Raw genomic sequence first — 16,326 nt, 5'->3', positions numbered from 1 at the left:
AACTTTCCATTTTTCACTGAACAGATCCCTCATGGCTCAGATCAACACATCACACTCTTTCGGGGTCCACACTCTACGACCTCTTGATGAGGAAGTGGTTGCCTTCCCCTTACCCTTTTTTCGACATCCACTAGTAATAGTTGTGTCATTCATACCTAACATGCAGCCATTTATAACACAACAATAATATTATTAAGACAACCAAACAAACACAGGAAAAAGTTATGTCTTCAACAAATAACTCAAACATAAAATAAGTTACATATCTACATCATCCTATTAAGTTACAAGTCGCCAACTCACAACACAACATAATTATTAAAAAAACATCTCATCCAATGAAAATAGTACTTAATTTTACATCCTATTAGCTAACTACTCATTATAAATTTGGTTAGCTAAAGTGTCCCTCAAATTAGTCCATTGGTCAGATCCCTCAATTGTGTCAATGTACTCGTCCCTGTTTCTTGATTATTTGGCAATGTGTCATCTAAGTCTACCTCCAATGGATCCATAGGCATCTCATGTTTGATGAGATTGTGTAGAAGACAACAAGCTGTGATAATTCGACATTGAGTCTTGATTGGAAAGTCGGAATATGTCCTCAATATTGCCCATCTAAGCTTCAGAAGACCAAAACATCTCTCTATTATGTTACGAGCCGCAAAGTGCTTCATATTGGAGAACTCTTCTGGGTTAGTTGGGGGCACCCCTTTCTCTTCAAGTAGACAAGTGGTAACATTGTCCTTTACAAGGTGCTAAAAAGCCCTCCCCATTAGTATAGCCCGCATCAACTAGATAGTAGTAACCTGTAATAATGTAGAATTATATAATTACATAATTATGTAATTTAAGTACAAGGCCAGAGGTTATACATAGTAAAGATATTGTGAAATGCAGCTGTACCCGTTGGCACTCTCAATCAATTTGGTCTACTTATGAGATCTCTAAGTACTCTAGAATTTGAAGCGGAACCTTTCCATCCAGGTAAGACATATATGAACTGCATGTCATGGGAGCAAACACCCAAGACATTAGTCGCAATTCTACCCTTTCTTGATCTATACCTTGCTTTATCTACTGCAGGAGCTAGCACTCTAACATGAGTGCCATCAATTGCACCAAGACAATTCTACCAAAAATTGCCAAAAATAAATTATTACTTATTAAATTGTAATTATGAATATTATAACTTTTATCAAACATGAAGCATTACTAAAACTAGCATTTACCTGAAACCACCTCCACTTATCATCTGTGCACCCAATAGTTATTGGCTCAGGTGTCTTCAGTAAGACACCTTGCAGTCGAAGCATAGCCTTAAGGACATCATTGAAATACTTACTAAATGTTTGACCAGACCTTATAAAATTGAATTTGACATTTCGATTTTTATGGTGGTTCCCAAGCACAGTCAAGAACATAGCAACCTTTTCCTCTAACACAACATATTTTGAATCTGACACACCCCTTGTTCTGATAAGCCCACACAACCGCATAAAGGTATTCCTATTCATTCGTAGTTGTTCATGGCAGTCTATGTCATTTTCTCCGACCAACCTATTTAGGTGGTCAATTTGTTGTTTGAAAGGATTAGGATTTCTACTTATTTTCCTCGTAGCCTCAAACCTTTCCAGTGCAGCATGCAAAATGACAATATAAACTCCACAAGTATAATTCATGGACGATACAATATGTTGCAGGGTAACGTAGGCCTCAATGAGGTCCCTCCTACCATCAAATCCTTTATTATTTGCCATCTATGAAAAGAAATACTGCAATAGTAAATTAAATAACTAAAGCAATCAAATAGAAAACTAAATCAATGCTAACTACTATTCACAGCAGCTTTCATGTAAACAATCAGATTTGATAGAAAATAATCTTATCCACGAGAAGCATTCAATAAGAAGGATTATTAAGCTACAACAAAAAAAAAACTTTTGACATAATTTTCTAGACAATTAGATTATGTAAACTACCTTTCCCAATATATCAATCTTGGGAAAAATCTAATTATAAAAATCTGATTATCAAACAAAAATCAATCTTTAAACTACCTTTCTCAATATATAAAAATCTAATTATGTAAAAAATCAAACTCTTCATAGATTATTTGTTTGTTTGTTTGTTTGTTTGTTTGTTTGTTTATTTACTTATTTTTTATTTTTTACGTCAAGAGTTTGATTCAATCAAATCCCTAGATTTTTACATACAAAACAAACAAATTTTTATTATCTTGTATAAATGAACACTATCAAACACAGGTCATAGATGTACAAGAATGGAGGAAAAAAATTAAAGCAAACTAGTTAATATATGCAACCTCTCTCAATCCTCTGATTTCAAACAAAAACCAAATTGAACAAACCCTTGTATAAATAACAAAAGGATCTAGAAAGTTTAGATTGAACAAAAATCAGTGGGTTTAGAAAGTTCCAAAAATCATAGACAAGAGGGTTTAGATTGAACAAAAATCAGTGGAAGGGCCACAAATGCTCTAGATAAAAATCATACAAGGAAAACCCAAAACCAAAAAATCAAACAAAAAGAGAGCAAAATAGAGGGAAACGATGATTATCACTAGAAAGAAGCTTTGTCAACGGAAGTCGGCCAGAAAATCGAGTAGATCTACACTTGCATAACCAGAGTTGTTCTTCTCTGTTGGATGTATTGAGCCGCATATGTTTTCTTGAGCCCTTTTTAAATCATATCCCAGCCCAGGGGATATGATATAATGGGGGGATGGTGGTATTGTAGTGTGACGACCCCGCCACGTATAATATTTTATATTTGGTTAATTAAGGAGATTTGGGATTTTAGTTAGTTATTATCCTAATTTAAATTGAGAATTATGAGAATTGTAGAATCTGATTCGTATATAATTCTATTAAAGATTTATTTTAGAATTAGAAATTAAGGGTCCAAATGGCTTAAGGAAGTGAAATTAAGAAGTTGAATCAATTTAATTGTAATTACAGACCCATTTGGGAGTTTAATTAACATTTAGTTCAGTTTAGTAAAATCAAGATTTGATTAATTGGGTTCAAATCGGAGTCAATTAAGTTAATTATGTTATAAGGTTTGAGAAATTAAGATTATTACGAATTAAGTTTATTCATGAGGTGTTCAATTGCATAAAAAATTTATTGACAAGGATTTTGGGTTTGATCAGAAACTGGAGGCCTAAACGATTTGGGAAATCAAAATTGATGATGAAAATAAGTTTAATTTGACATTTGGAGCCTTTTTGGGAATTTGATTAAGGATCTGATTCAGATTAATAAACTAAATTATGATTGATTGGGCCTTAATTGAAGTTAAATTGACTAATCGAGTTATGAGGAATTTGTGATTAGTTATGATTAATTCTAAATGAATGGATTTAGACATGATTAACTAATTAGAAGTCATGGAGCGATTCGTTTAATTAGGGATTTTTATTATGGAATCAATTTAATAGTAGAGCCTTATAAGAGCTTAATTAAAAATTAAAAATCTGATTTGGATTCGTAAAATTAGATACAATCAAATTAAGTCTTAATTGAGAATTAATTACATTAAATTGAAATTAGCCAAATTATTTTTGATCAGAGATTAATCCTAACTGATGAAATTCAAACTTGATTAATTAGTTGATGGAAGAGCAGATTAGTGTTTGGTAAGTTTATCACTTCATGAATAAACCTTATAAAGACAAGTGTCCCACTACCTTGTAATAAAATAAAATAAAATGATAATAAAAGAGAGAACTCATGGTGTATTTTGCTGGAGGAGTTGTGGGAATTGCTTCAAACACTTTGAGACCCAACGAAAGGGAGAGAAAACTGCGTGAGAGTTAGAGAGTTCAATCTACTTGGCTGCTGGAGAAGAAAAAGGGTGCTGGAAATTCAACAAGGAGTTCAAAATTTGAAGGAAGAACAAGGGAAAGAAAGAAAAATTAACCAAATATGCTGGAAATAAAGTTTAAGGTATGAAATCATGCTTGATTTCTTGTAATATTTATATTACCCTTGAAATTAAAGATGAGTTTGGAATCAATATCATGTAATTAGAAGAAATTAATAAATTGATAAAGAAATTGATCTAGGTTTATGGTTATGAAGTTAAATTGAGAATCAATTATGTTGAGTTTGATTTTTTTGTAGTCTTGCATGAATTTGTGTTCCATTTCTACATGCATGAACAAATTTTGTAAGTTTTAATACTCTAATTGTACATGCATCATAGATTTTGAAGAATTTGAACTAATTCCATCTCATATTTTGAAGAGAAAAAGGAAAAGCTTTGAAAATTAGGAATTTGTTTGAATTTGAGTTTGATGTGAAGAAAATTAATAATAATCCAAATTAGAGCTGTTCTAATTAAAATTATTTAGTTTTGGTCTTCATTTCATATATGCAAAGTTTCGTAACTCCAATTTCATGATTTAAAGGAAAATAGAAAAGAATTAAGAATCAATTTCATGTAATCTCAAAGAAATTAGTAAAAGGGTGAAGGAATTGAATTAAATTCAAATTGTGAAAATTAAATTAGAATTTCAATTGTACATGAATTTTTCAAGAGTTTTGAAAGTTTAATTCATGTTTTAAAATTTGTGGGTTTGAAATTGGGTTTGATATGGAGAAAAATAAATAGGAATAACTGAAGGAAAAATTAGAATCAAATGAGAGAAATCGAAAGACAAACAAGTAACTGAATTAAATCGATTGTAGAGTGTAATTGTAATTGTGTTGTGCTTGACTTTATTTGTTTAGGTCAGACACCGAACCATTAGTACGTGTACCGAGGAGCCCACTGTGAGTAACAATGTTGTAAATATATGTTCAATCGTATTTATTTTCAGTTTGATAAATCATATTGTTTTCTGAAATGATACTTTTATCGATTGAATGCTGATCCTATTTTGAATTGTATTCGTGGCATCCATAGCGTATTGTGATTGGTATTGTTATTGACATCGTTATTGTTACAGAGATCTCTGTCAGTTCCAAATCTTGGAACTAGTGTTATTGTTTGATGGCCATCAATTGATTGTTCGGTCTTTTAAGACCTAGTGTATTGTTGCTATTGGATGTACCACGTATGACCTATAAGAATAAGATTGATTGAATCGATTAAATTGAACGATTGATTGACAAATGATAGTGATTGAAGTGTTCCAATGCTAATCGATTGTTTCAAAGACTGTAAAGGACATCATTCTTAACCTCTTTACACATTTGTTATTCACGAGGCTTTACTTCACAGTTTATTATATATATGTAGGTGGCCAGGCACCGGATCAAAGCTGGAGGCGTCGACCCGAACCCTTGTTTTGTCAAGCCAGCTATTGTCCCTCATTGCGAGGTTTCGAACTAGCATGTGTCAAGGTGTTTTTGGGTGGCTCGACTTCACCCTTTTGAGTTTGTTAAGTGAAAAGAATGTTTTAAGACTAATGTCAATACTGTTCCAGATGATGGGATTGATTCCCTAACTTATGTTTTGTCTTGTCTATATATGCTTATGGGCATAAATGGCTATGTACATGAAAGTTTATCTCCATTTAGGTCCTCACTGCTCATTGGACGATGTATGTTGTTATTGATTGGTTTCCCCCAGCCCCGTTATATTGTATTATTGTCAGTATTGTTAAACAGGCCTTCGGTAATCACGGATTACTGGCCGGTTACGGTGCTAAACCTATAGGGGCGGGTTTAGGTCGTGGCATGTAGGCCTCGTTTGATTGTCCCGATTGAATATAAGGATTTGAGGAGGATATGTAATACCTAAGGATAAAGATGTGATATAATATGTTGTAGGATATGAGATGGATTATATATATTGTAGGGTTACTTATATTATGTTGGTTTAAGATAGGATATAAGATGGGATAAGGTGATAGTAATTATTTTTTACCTTTAAATGAAAAATTCCCTATATACAATACCATGAGGGGGTTGGTATTGTATAATATTCCCTTTTTTGGAGGACATACTATCCGGACTTCCTATATTCAAATCAACTAAACATAGGATATAGGGAGACAATAAAACATATGGGACTCACCTTATATTATATCCGGCCCCCCCTCATATCCGCCCCTTATATACCCCTAACAAACAGGGTCGTATATCCTCCAATTTTAGGGGATATACAATCCCATAGTATATTATATCCTCTTTAAAAAACAATTGCAAACATGGGATATGTGGACCCTACAATATACAATATCCAATCCTACCCTTTATATCCTAGAATCAAACGGTAGCAGGATAGATAGGTAATGAGGAGAGAGTGAGGGTTGTTTTGGAAAAATGGTTAAAAGTTGACTTTTTGATTTTTTTTTTTTTGGTTTTTTTGAAAAACTGTATAAAAAATGTGAGAGATGATGTGATTTAAAATGGGTTAAAACCTGAAAGATAGATTTTAACCATCTTCCTAAAATAGCCTTGAATTTATTAGGGGTTTTAGGGTGATTAGGGTTGCCCTAGTGTAACAACCCCGACCCATGATTAACATTAATCCGTAATTAATTATGTTTGATTAAAAAATTAAGACGAAATTCTGAATTAATCTGCACGTGTGCCTTGCGTTTTAGTGTTTATATCTGTTCAGCATAGGAAGATCTGTTTGAGTTTTGATTTCAAATTGCGAATTGAAAGCCCTATCGGCGACCGATTTAGAAATTGACTTGTATTATGTGTTAATTAGGATTTATGGAATGTTATGGTAGGTTTAATTAAAATTTGATTTGAAAAAATTAAATTAGAATAAATGATATTGAATTACTTTAGCTAGAGTTATTTACACTCTTGCCATTGAGTGGGCTCTCTCAAGTCCATGTCTCTTATGCCTATTGCATGTTTGTCACCATTATGTTCCTTTCCCTTGGTCAAAACGTGGGAGAGAGAGAGAGAGAGAGAGAGAGAGAGAGAGAGAGAGAGAGAGAGAGAGAGAGAGAGAGTTGGTAGAAACTTTGTTCAACAAGAGAATTTGCTTAAGACTTAGGGAAATTTGAAGGAGAGTTTCATAATTGAGCTACCACACTTGGAATTCAAGATTTACGGTAGGAAAATCACCCTCTTGATTGTGAATTTAAGTTTTTCATTGCATGGTTCATGGAAAAATGAGAGGCTAAGTCCAGAAATAGCCTAGAAGAGTAGATTTGAGAGTTAAACTATCCATGTATGTACATATCTTTGAACCTTGAAGTTGTTTTCATGAAATTCTTACATGTATGGTCATATCATGGTTATACTTTAGAAGCTCATCATGATTTTAAGTCGAATCTTGCATTTGATCAAGCTTTGGAAATTTGGAGTTCATGAGAACTCATGCATGTTATGTTTTTGAATTGTTCATAAAACTTACATTGAAATTGCGTTCAATTGGCATACTTTTGAGCTTTGATTTTATGAAATGACCTTCAAAACATGTTATATTATGAGTTTCTAAGTGTTTTCCGGAAAATTTGGCCCAGAAAAATCAAGTTTGAAGTTTTAAAGGTTGAGTTTTGTGCTTGAAGATCAATCTAGAAATTCCAGAAATTTGATCTACGCTCGAGCGGGGAACTGCACGCTCGAGCGTGCACTCTAAGTACATGCGCTTCCGCTCGAGCGACGAGAGTCACGCTCGAGCGTAAAATGCATATACCCAGAAGTTCTTATGTTTTACATTCTGCTCGAGCTAGAGAATTCACGCTTGAGCGTAGGTCTGAGTCTCACGCTCGAGCGGGGATCGAGCGTCCGTCGAGCGTGAAATTCATGCATCCAGTACTTTTGTCTAGTTTGCAGTCCACTCGAGCGAGGAAATTCCCGCTCGAGCGAGCTTTCATGTCTTGCATGTCCGCTCGAGCGGGGACCCCATTTTCAGCAAAATTTGGGAAATGTTTTTCAAGTGCATTACTGCATCCTCTTTCCATCCTAGGCACTCCTAGGCCATGATTAAAACTCCATAATGAGGTTAATGGCTAAACGTACACTAAGAACAAACATAGTAAGTTATGTATAACTCGAGCGTGTGTTTCAAGTGGGTAATTGTATGTGTATTCGTGTAGGTCACGCACCTCAGGATAAGTGAAGTGCCATTTTGCCATCTAGTTAGGGCGACCAATTGTTTGTGAGTAATAACGCTGTAAAGTTATGTTTAACTTTAATTATTTTCTGATGATAAGAAATGACAAGCTCCCTGAAATGCTATGTTTTGTATGAATGAATGATTGTCCAAATTTTCTTTGAACGTAATTGTGGTATTCTTGGCACAGGCCCTCGCCCGGGGGAAATAATACCGTGGCACAGGCCCTCGCCCGGGGGAAAACATACCGTGGCCTATATATGAGATACGTTACCCGGTACCGGAGGTTCCTTCATGGAACTTGATAAGCATGACCCAAGAGACATGTTTGTGCTAAGGGATGTAGCACACATGATTTTAATATGGACATAATTATGATTTTGTTCTGTTATGAGATTTGAAATATGTTATGGGCATCATTCATTAAAGTTTTTACTCTGTTATTAATCACTGGACTTTAGCTCATTCTTTATATTATATATGTAGGTGAGCAAGCACGAGATCAGGCCCAGAGTTGATGGCCTACACTTCAGTTTTGTCAGCCAACCATTGTGCCTCCCGAGGAGGTTCCGTTTGAAGTCAAGTTTCATGGCTGTTTTTGGTTATTATGTTAGGCTATGTTGTACTATGTTTTGTTTGGGCAAAGTGTCTGGTAATGTGTACCTGGAAGTGATGTGTAAAGTTTGTTTTACTATTATAAAAAGTTTTAAGTTACCTGCTTCATGTATGTCAGCACAGCTCTATGGACTATGTATGTCTTGATTAATTGCTTTCGCGGCCCCTGTTATATGCCATTATGCCAAGAGGCCTTTGGTAATCTAAGGATTACTGGCCGGTTACGATGCTAAACCTGTAGGGACAAGTTTGGGTCGTGACACCTAGGTTTTGTTTGGGTAACAAGAAATTTTTATCTAGAACTGTTTTTACAATTAACATTCACACTGTAACGTAAAAATATAAAATAAAATTAAAAAAAAAGTAAAAATCAATTATTTAGATTGTTCAATAGTAACAAAAATGATTATTCAATCAACAAGCACGGTAACAAAAATAACAAACATACAACTAATCTTTGAAAAACAAAATTTATACCAAAATATAATGTGAATGTTCACGATTTACAATTAACATACAACTAGTCTTAAAAAAAAAAAACCTAAATTTTAAACTCATATAAATGTGAACATTTACACTGCAATGTGAAAACACGAAACAAAATTAAAAAAATAAAAATCGACTATTTCGATTGTTCAATGTTAATAAAAATAATTGTCCAACCAACAAGTATAGTAATAAATAATTTACATCAAATCATCAAATAATATATAAAAAATCATCAAATAGTTCATATATAATGACACATATTTTAAAAAAAAATCTGTACATAATTAATTCCGGTATAATCGGTGAATAAACTATACAATATCGATAACTTCAAAAACCGACGAAAAGACTACAATTTCTGTATAGCAATGGCAAACAAATATTGTTCATCACCGGTTTACCTTTATCCCTATTGCGAGTCCGTCATCATCTATATGATCGCTCTACATGTACAAATAACCTTCTCTTCCAAATGTTCTTCCATGACAAGACCTTATTGTAAAATAATAGTGAAGGAGGAAAGCACTAAAAATAATAATCTTCTATATTTATATACAATATTTTATATATATAATAAATGAAATATATACAATAAATAATTTTCTATCTCCTATATATTATAATAAAAGTCTATAAGGGTAAAATAGTCCATGTAATACTTCTAATATGGAAAAAAATGATCTATTGAAATATAAATTCAAGTGTATGGGATTAGATGGAACACAAGAATACTTTGTGAATTTATTGGGCTATAAATCCTCTAAATAATATTTAAAATAAATTTCTCTAAGTTTTTTAAAAAAGTTTTGAAAATCGAAAAAATTTTTAGTTATGAATTTTCAAAACTAGTCTTTGTTTTGTATATTTTGAAAGGGAAAGACTACGCTAGGGCTGCAAATGCCAAGCCGTACTTTAGTATTTTTTTTTTTTTTTAGTATTCTGGAAAGGAGAACTTTAGTATGTTTGGGTTTATTTATTAAGATTTTAACGAGTTTGAGTTCAAACTCAATAAAAATTTAATGAACTGAGCTCAAGCTGAGTTGGTTTAAGCTTGACTCGAACTCGAGTTTTAACGAGCTAAAAAAATTATAAATTCACATTTGCATATGAGACTAAAGTTACAATTGAAATTTTGATTATAAAATTATATATATATATATATATATATAATATAAACATAGTAAAGAAAAGTTAATATTTTATCAAATGGCCTCGTTTAGAAAGTTAGCTATAGTAACCTATTTTAGTTTTTAGCTATTTTAATAGGTTAAAATTTTTATGTTTGAGAAGATTGTTAGATTTTTTTTGTAATTGGATGTGATATTCATGAGAGAAAAAGTGAAATGACTATGTGTTTGATGTTGCATTTTGGATTGTTTTGGAAAGTTGGTTAAAAGCTGACTTTTTAACTTTTTTTTGAAAAACTTGTAAAAAAGTATAGAGATGATGTGATTCAAAATAGGTTAAAAGCTAGTTTTTGACTTTTAGTCATCTTCCCAAAAGAGGCCTTTATCTTATTGACTATTTTAGTCTATTTTTTTTCTTTTTGTGAATTTTAGCCAAAAAAAATAAAATAAAATAATAAATAAATAAAAAATAACAAACCAAGTTTGAACGAGTCCTTACCGAGATGAATTTGAGTCTGTTCACGAACGATTCTGTTCATTTGCAATTCTAATCATAACCAAAGATCTCAAAATAATGTCATAGTTAAAAAAAAAAAATGCTCATAACTAAAAGATGTATATAGTAAGGGGCGTATGATAGAATCCTTCATTTGTAAATAGGTTTTAGAAATTTGAAAATTCAAGGCTCCGTTTGGTTTGCCTTTGGAATCATGTTTCCAAAGGCACACCTTTCAAAATATTTTTCAAAATTACACAAAACTTAATTCAAAATTTAATTTCAAAACTTATAACCAAACACATAATACAAAACTCAATTCAAAACTCTTTTGATGATATAGTGTTGAAGATGGTTAGTAATGAGATTGTTAAATTATTTTTATAAAAAATCTAATTTTTTTTTTCTATATTTAAAAAAGAGTAATGATTGAGACTCCAGCTCTCACAAGACTCTACAAATCTGGATTACTCATGATGTGGATCCCGCACATATATGAGTGGGCTCCACACATAAATGGAGGGCTATGATCACTTTGGGAGTGTGAGGGTCATCCCCAAAGGGGGTCCCAAATATTTTCACTTAAAAAATGTCTAAAACAAATATATATATATTTTTTCAAATAACAAGTTGCAATTGCACAAAAAAAGAAAAGAAAAGAGTTTTATAATGTCTAAAACAAATATAATTTTTTTTAAAACTGTTAGTAATGGGCGCCCATGTGGCATGACCATTTGAACATAATTTGGATCTTATCCAAATAGGTTTTGAATTAAATTCAAACCTATTTAGGATAACCACTCAGGATATAGATATTATCAGTTTTAACTGATATGGATAAATAATAATAATATAATATATATCTGATATATGGTTATGGGTAACCAAGAGAGAAACAACGTATGTTTTGTTTCAACCCATAAACTTACTCTCTCCCAAGAAACAACGATCAAGTCATTTGCACTGTGGTTTGTGTGGGTGATATTCACCATTGTAATATCATCCCACTGCTGGGATTGATTGATTAGATTCTGGAAGCACGTGATTTATCCACGAGGTTTTAGATCAAATGAGGTATGATCTAAACATTTTATTCCGCTGCATGTTTTTTGTTGTGATTTACAAAAACACTTTTCAAAACCCAACTTACAATTCCACACTCAAATCACAACTCCAAAAAGAGAATAACAATTCTAAAATTAAACCAAACACAACCCAAAATTTATTTGGTTATGAATTTTTAAAATTAGTTTTGCAAAAGAGTTTTTTTTGAGTCATGTGTTTATTTTGTCTTGTAGTCAAAACCTTTTTTTATAATATTATAGTTAATTTTATTTACTATTTTTACATACTTAATCTAAATTTACTTTCTAAATGCATTTAATTTAGTTCAATCCGTATATATTAATTCTTATGAATCTTTTTTAAATTGTAACATTTTTTTCTAGCCACCACACCACCCGAACGCCTTTTATCATTAAGAATCACCTGATTGCGATGAGTCCAAAGGCACCAGCAAATCACAAAGAAAAGTTAACCGCTTGTCGAATCAAAACCCGATGACAACCCCACTATCCATTCAAACACCTCAACGACATTCCAACACTGCAGATAGGCTACTAGACTCCCAAACCTCCCTAGAAAACTCACAACAAAAAAATGTAGTGATAAACTGATTCTGCCGCTAAATGACACAACTCATAAACATCATCAGCAACACTTGCAAATTGGATCGCACTGGCAAATTGCACTCCTCTCTTTCGAAGATCTATCTCAAGATGATATGCCGACTTAATAAAAAAGTGCCCATTTTTAGTGTAATGCCACACTAATGAATCCTCCGACCGATGTGGATAGATCGGAATTGTTTGAATTAATTCTATTTCAGAAGGTGGGAAACACTCTTCTATTCGAATAGCATCCCATATCCCGGCATCTCTATCAATAAGCACACACCCGCTCATGCTCCTCCAACCCATTCCGCGATGAACAAACCATGAATGAAGATGGCCGAGGCACCCATCTATCTTTCCAAATTTGGACGTTTTTCTCATCACCAATACGCCACCGTAGCCTTTCCGAAAGCAAATTGTGAGCGTTCCGTATACTCCTCCAAGTAAAGAAAGGGTTCGCTCCCAATAGAGCATCCAAAACCGAAGACTTCGGTGGTGTTTGTTTTGAAGGATTAGGCTATGGGATTGGACTAGTAGTCCCACTGCATTAATAGTCCGTTGTTTGGTTCAATTTTTTTGCTCCAGACTAATAGTCTCTCATATGAGGGATTATTGTATCCTAGGGGGCGGTGAGATATCATATGGGATTAATGTGTGAAATGTCAATTTTACCATCATACTATTACTTAGTAAACAATTGAAAAAGGATAAAATAGTCTTTTGAATATTTATAAATTATTTTTTTAGTGTTGTTAATTTAAAATAATAAATTAAAAATTATGACCTTATAAATTAATTTTTTTTAGTGTTGTTAAAAAATTAAATTTATATATTAAATAAAACTATTTTTTTAGTATTGTTAATTTAAAATTATATATTGAATAAAAAATATAAATTATAAATTTAATTTAATTGAAAATAATAAATTATAAATTATGGCCTTATAAATTAAAATTTTTTAGTGTTGTTAAATTATAAATTATAAATTATAGATTATAAATTTAAAATTATATATTAAATAAAAATTTAAAATTACAAGGGTAAAATAGTCTTTTGAACATTTATTCTTATTTAGTCCGTCCAACTAAACATTAGATTCATTAAAAATAATCAAATCCAGACATTTAATCCCACGACTAAACAAACATAAGATACAAATCCAGTCCAACCAAATAGTCCGGGGACAATGTATCCCAGGACTAACAGTCCGACGAATTACAATCTCCCTTATCCAGTCCGTCCAATCAAACATACCTAAGATAGTATTTTGCCTTCAATAGTTGTGCCACCAGACTATTAGGAAACTTGAGGAGCCTCTAGCATTGTCTAGCAAACAAAGCTCTATTAAAAGCTGACAAAGACGTGAATCCATCCCACTCTCTTGTTTAGCTTTGCATAACCAATTCCAATTTCGCCAATGGATTTTCTACTTATCCTCTATTTGTCCCCATCCAAACCATGCAATAAGAGCATTCATATTACATGTGCATTTGATTTTTATCAAGAGCTAATTGGGATTCCGGGTCGAGTAAGTGTGCTAACGGTTGTGAAGTTTCAGGTTTGGTGGTGGCCTCCACCGGAAGGAATTTTCAAGATAAATTTTGACGGTGTGCATGCTTTGTGTCGAAAGGATTGGAGCAATAGTGCGAAACCATCATGGGGAGGTTCTTGTTGCAATGTCGATGAAATTAACATCTACAATGGGAGTGGACTGTTTTGAAACACTTGATGTGTTGCACTTGGTCCAGTTATCATGCCATTTGGGTCTGCATTATGTCATTCTTGAAGCTGATTCTTTATCGCGGTTCAAGCTCTACAATCTCCCATTTGGGTCTGCATTATGTCATTCTTGAAGTTGATTCTTTATCGTGGTTCAAGCTCTACAATCTCCGATAGAGCAGCTTTCTTCCTTCGACCGTTTGTTGGCATCCACTCAGTCGGGGTTGCGGAGGTTTCGATCATGGGAAGTGGCATACGTTAAATGGGAGGTAATTCCATTGCGCATTGTCTCGCTCTGATGGTAGTTGAGTTGAGTAGTTGTACTATTTGGATGGAGGAGGCCCCTTCATTGCTATAGTCTTAATTTGGTTAATCCTGAAGCTTCGTTGGTTTAGGGGTTGTTTGGGATGACTTAAATAAGTATATTTTTTGTCTTTTTACGAAAAGATGTGCAAAAAAGTAGAGAAGTGATGTGATAGAAAAAAGATAAAAAGATGGATTATTTTGGTGTTGCCAAACTTGGCCTTAATTTGTTTTGGATTGGTGGATTTTGTCAACGCCCCTCGTAATAAAATTTTAATACAAGTCTAAAAAGTTTTTATTAAAAAATTCAACAGTACTACTATTATCCAAAATATTAAATTTTAAAATAATATAATTTTTGATTTAGATATTGATTTTTAATAAAATTAGTATTTTTAAAATTCTCTAATAAAAAATCTATCAAACAAGATCTATATTGACTATGAAATTCTTAAAAAAAAAAAATTATTACAGTCGAAATTCATGTAAACAGTAACATGTTACTCTGACAATATTGTCTAAAAAAAATATATATTTTATTTTTCCATACTCAATTATGCCCCTCCTCTTTAGGGGGTTTATGAAGCAAAATAAAATAGGGCTATCATTTTCACCAAACAAGGGTCCAATAGAGGGGTTTTGGCTAAATTTTCTTTTTTTGAATTCTATGTCTTACTCTCTAAAAAAAACACCTTTTCTGATTTATATCTACTCAGTCTACATGCATTTAAAATGTTTCATATTTATATATATATATATATAATTATTGAATAATGAGAAATATAAAAATAAAAAAATGTTTGATCCAGTTTAAAAATTAATACAATTTTAATGTTGTATGTATTTATTAAATTTATTTTTAATTTCTTCATATTTTGCTTAATGTTTAAGTATATGTAGATAATATATATCTAAACATAAGAAGAGAGGAAAGAGAGACAAAGAAAGAAAGCTGGTAGGGCTATTAAAGAAAACCTTTGGTCTGAGTTTTCTGAATTCATTTTTCAGGAAATTAAAATTTTTTATTTTTCATATATATATATTTTTTGTTTTTAATGAATTTTTTTAATAATGTAAGTAATTTTTAAAATTTTTAGATATACCTAACTTAAGCACACTTAAAAAGTATAATATTTGTAAAAAAAAATCTTTAAAAAATTCACTAAATACCAAAAATACAAAAAAATACGAAAATTTAATATATTTTTGCATTCTGGTATATTTATTGATTTTTTAAAATATTTTTTTTACAAATATTTTTACTTTTTAGATATATCTAAATAAGGTGAATCTAAAAAAGTAAAAAAAATTACTTAAAACTTTAAAAATATTAACTAAAAACAAAAAAAAAAAAAACACAAAAAATAAAAAACTCAATTTCTAAAAAATTGAATTCAAAAATTTGAAACCAAATACAGTAAATAGGTTTTATGATTTTAAGTTTTGAGTTCAAATAGATTTTGAAATGTATTTTTGAAAACCCAAAACCAAATGGAAAATTAAGGTCAAGTTTGGCAAGTTGAAAAAAAGTTAAAAAGTCAAAAAGTTACTTAAAAAGTTAAAAAGTTATCACTATTCACTAAAAGTCAAAAATTACGGCTGGACAACTCTCAATCCTAATTTTTCCCTATACACTAATTTATATAATTTTTTAATATACATTTTTTCATAAAAAGTCAAAAAGTTAACCTAAACATCTATATTTTTTTTTCTCAATTTTTTAGTCAAAAAAAGACAAAAAGTATACTTGTTTAAGACACCCAAACAACCCCTAAATTCAAAAATTAAGCCAAACGGAGTGCAAGCCTCACATTTATTTCAAAGTAGGGGCCAAAACATAATTCCCCTT

The 16,326-nt window shown here is 31.7% G+C and overlaps 1 protein-coding gene and 1 long non-coding RNA gene across 2 annotated transcripts; one reads left to right on the top strand and one right to left on the bottom strand.

The window, feature by feature from the left end:
• Positions 1-410: 410 nt before the first annotated feature.
• LOC114317188 (protein ALP1-like) lies at positions 411-1,760 on the bottom strand. Its single transcript, XM_082895201.1, has 3 exons — positions 1,233-1,760; positions 976-1,132; positions 411-718 (listed from the first exon to the last, which is right to left on the bottom strand). Exons 1-3 carry the CDS (start codon positions 1,758-1,760, stop codon positions 411-413), a joined length of 993 nt encoding a protein of 330 aa, XP_082751327.1.
• A 2,010-nt stretch (positions 1,761-3,770) lies between these two features.
• Positions 3,771-5,628, top strand: LOC114304128 (uncharacterized). The gene is made up of 3 exons (XR_003643962.2): positions 3,771-3,971; positions 4,758-4,799; positions 5,269-5,628. It is a non-coding gene; the product is annotated as an uncharacterized LOC114304128 (long non-coding RNA).
• The last annotated feature ends 10,698 nt before the right edge of the window (positions 5,629-16,326 follow it).

Source organism: Camellia sinensis, chromosome 11 (genome assembly GCF_055761805.1).
Source record: "Camellia sinensis isolate YWXY chromosome 11, ASM5576180v1, whole genome shotgun sequence".
NCBI classification, from domain to species: domain Eukaryota; kingdom Viridiplantae; phylum Streptophyta; class Magnoliopsida; order Ericales; family Theaceae; genus Camellia; species Camellia sinensis.
This window is presented reverse-complemented; position numbering and strand designations above follow the sequence as displayed.

What these genes read in the sequence shown, in the direction of transcription:
- LOC114317188 (XM_082895201.1), bottom strand. Translation starts at nt 1,760, where the DNA reads ATGGCAAATAATAAAGGATTTGATGGTAGGAGGGACCTCATTGAGGCC. An exon ending in ATAAGTGGAGGTGGTTTCAG is followed by an intron (nt 1,133 to 1,232) that starts GTAAATGCTAGT and finishes AATTTTTGGTAG; the next exon opens with AATTGTCTTGGTGCAATTGA. An exon ending in TGTCTTACCTGGATGGAAAG is followed by an intron (nt 719 to 975) that starts GTTCCGCTTCAA and finishes GTCTACTTGAAG; the next exon opens with AGAAAGGGGTGCCCCCAACT.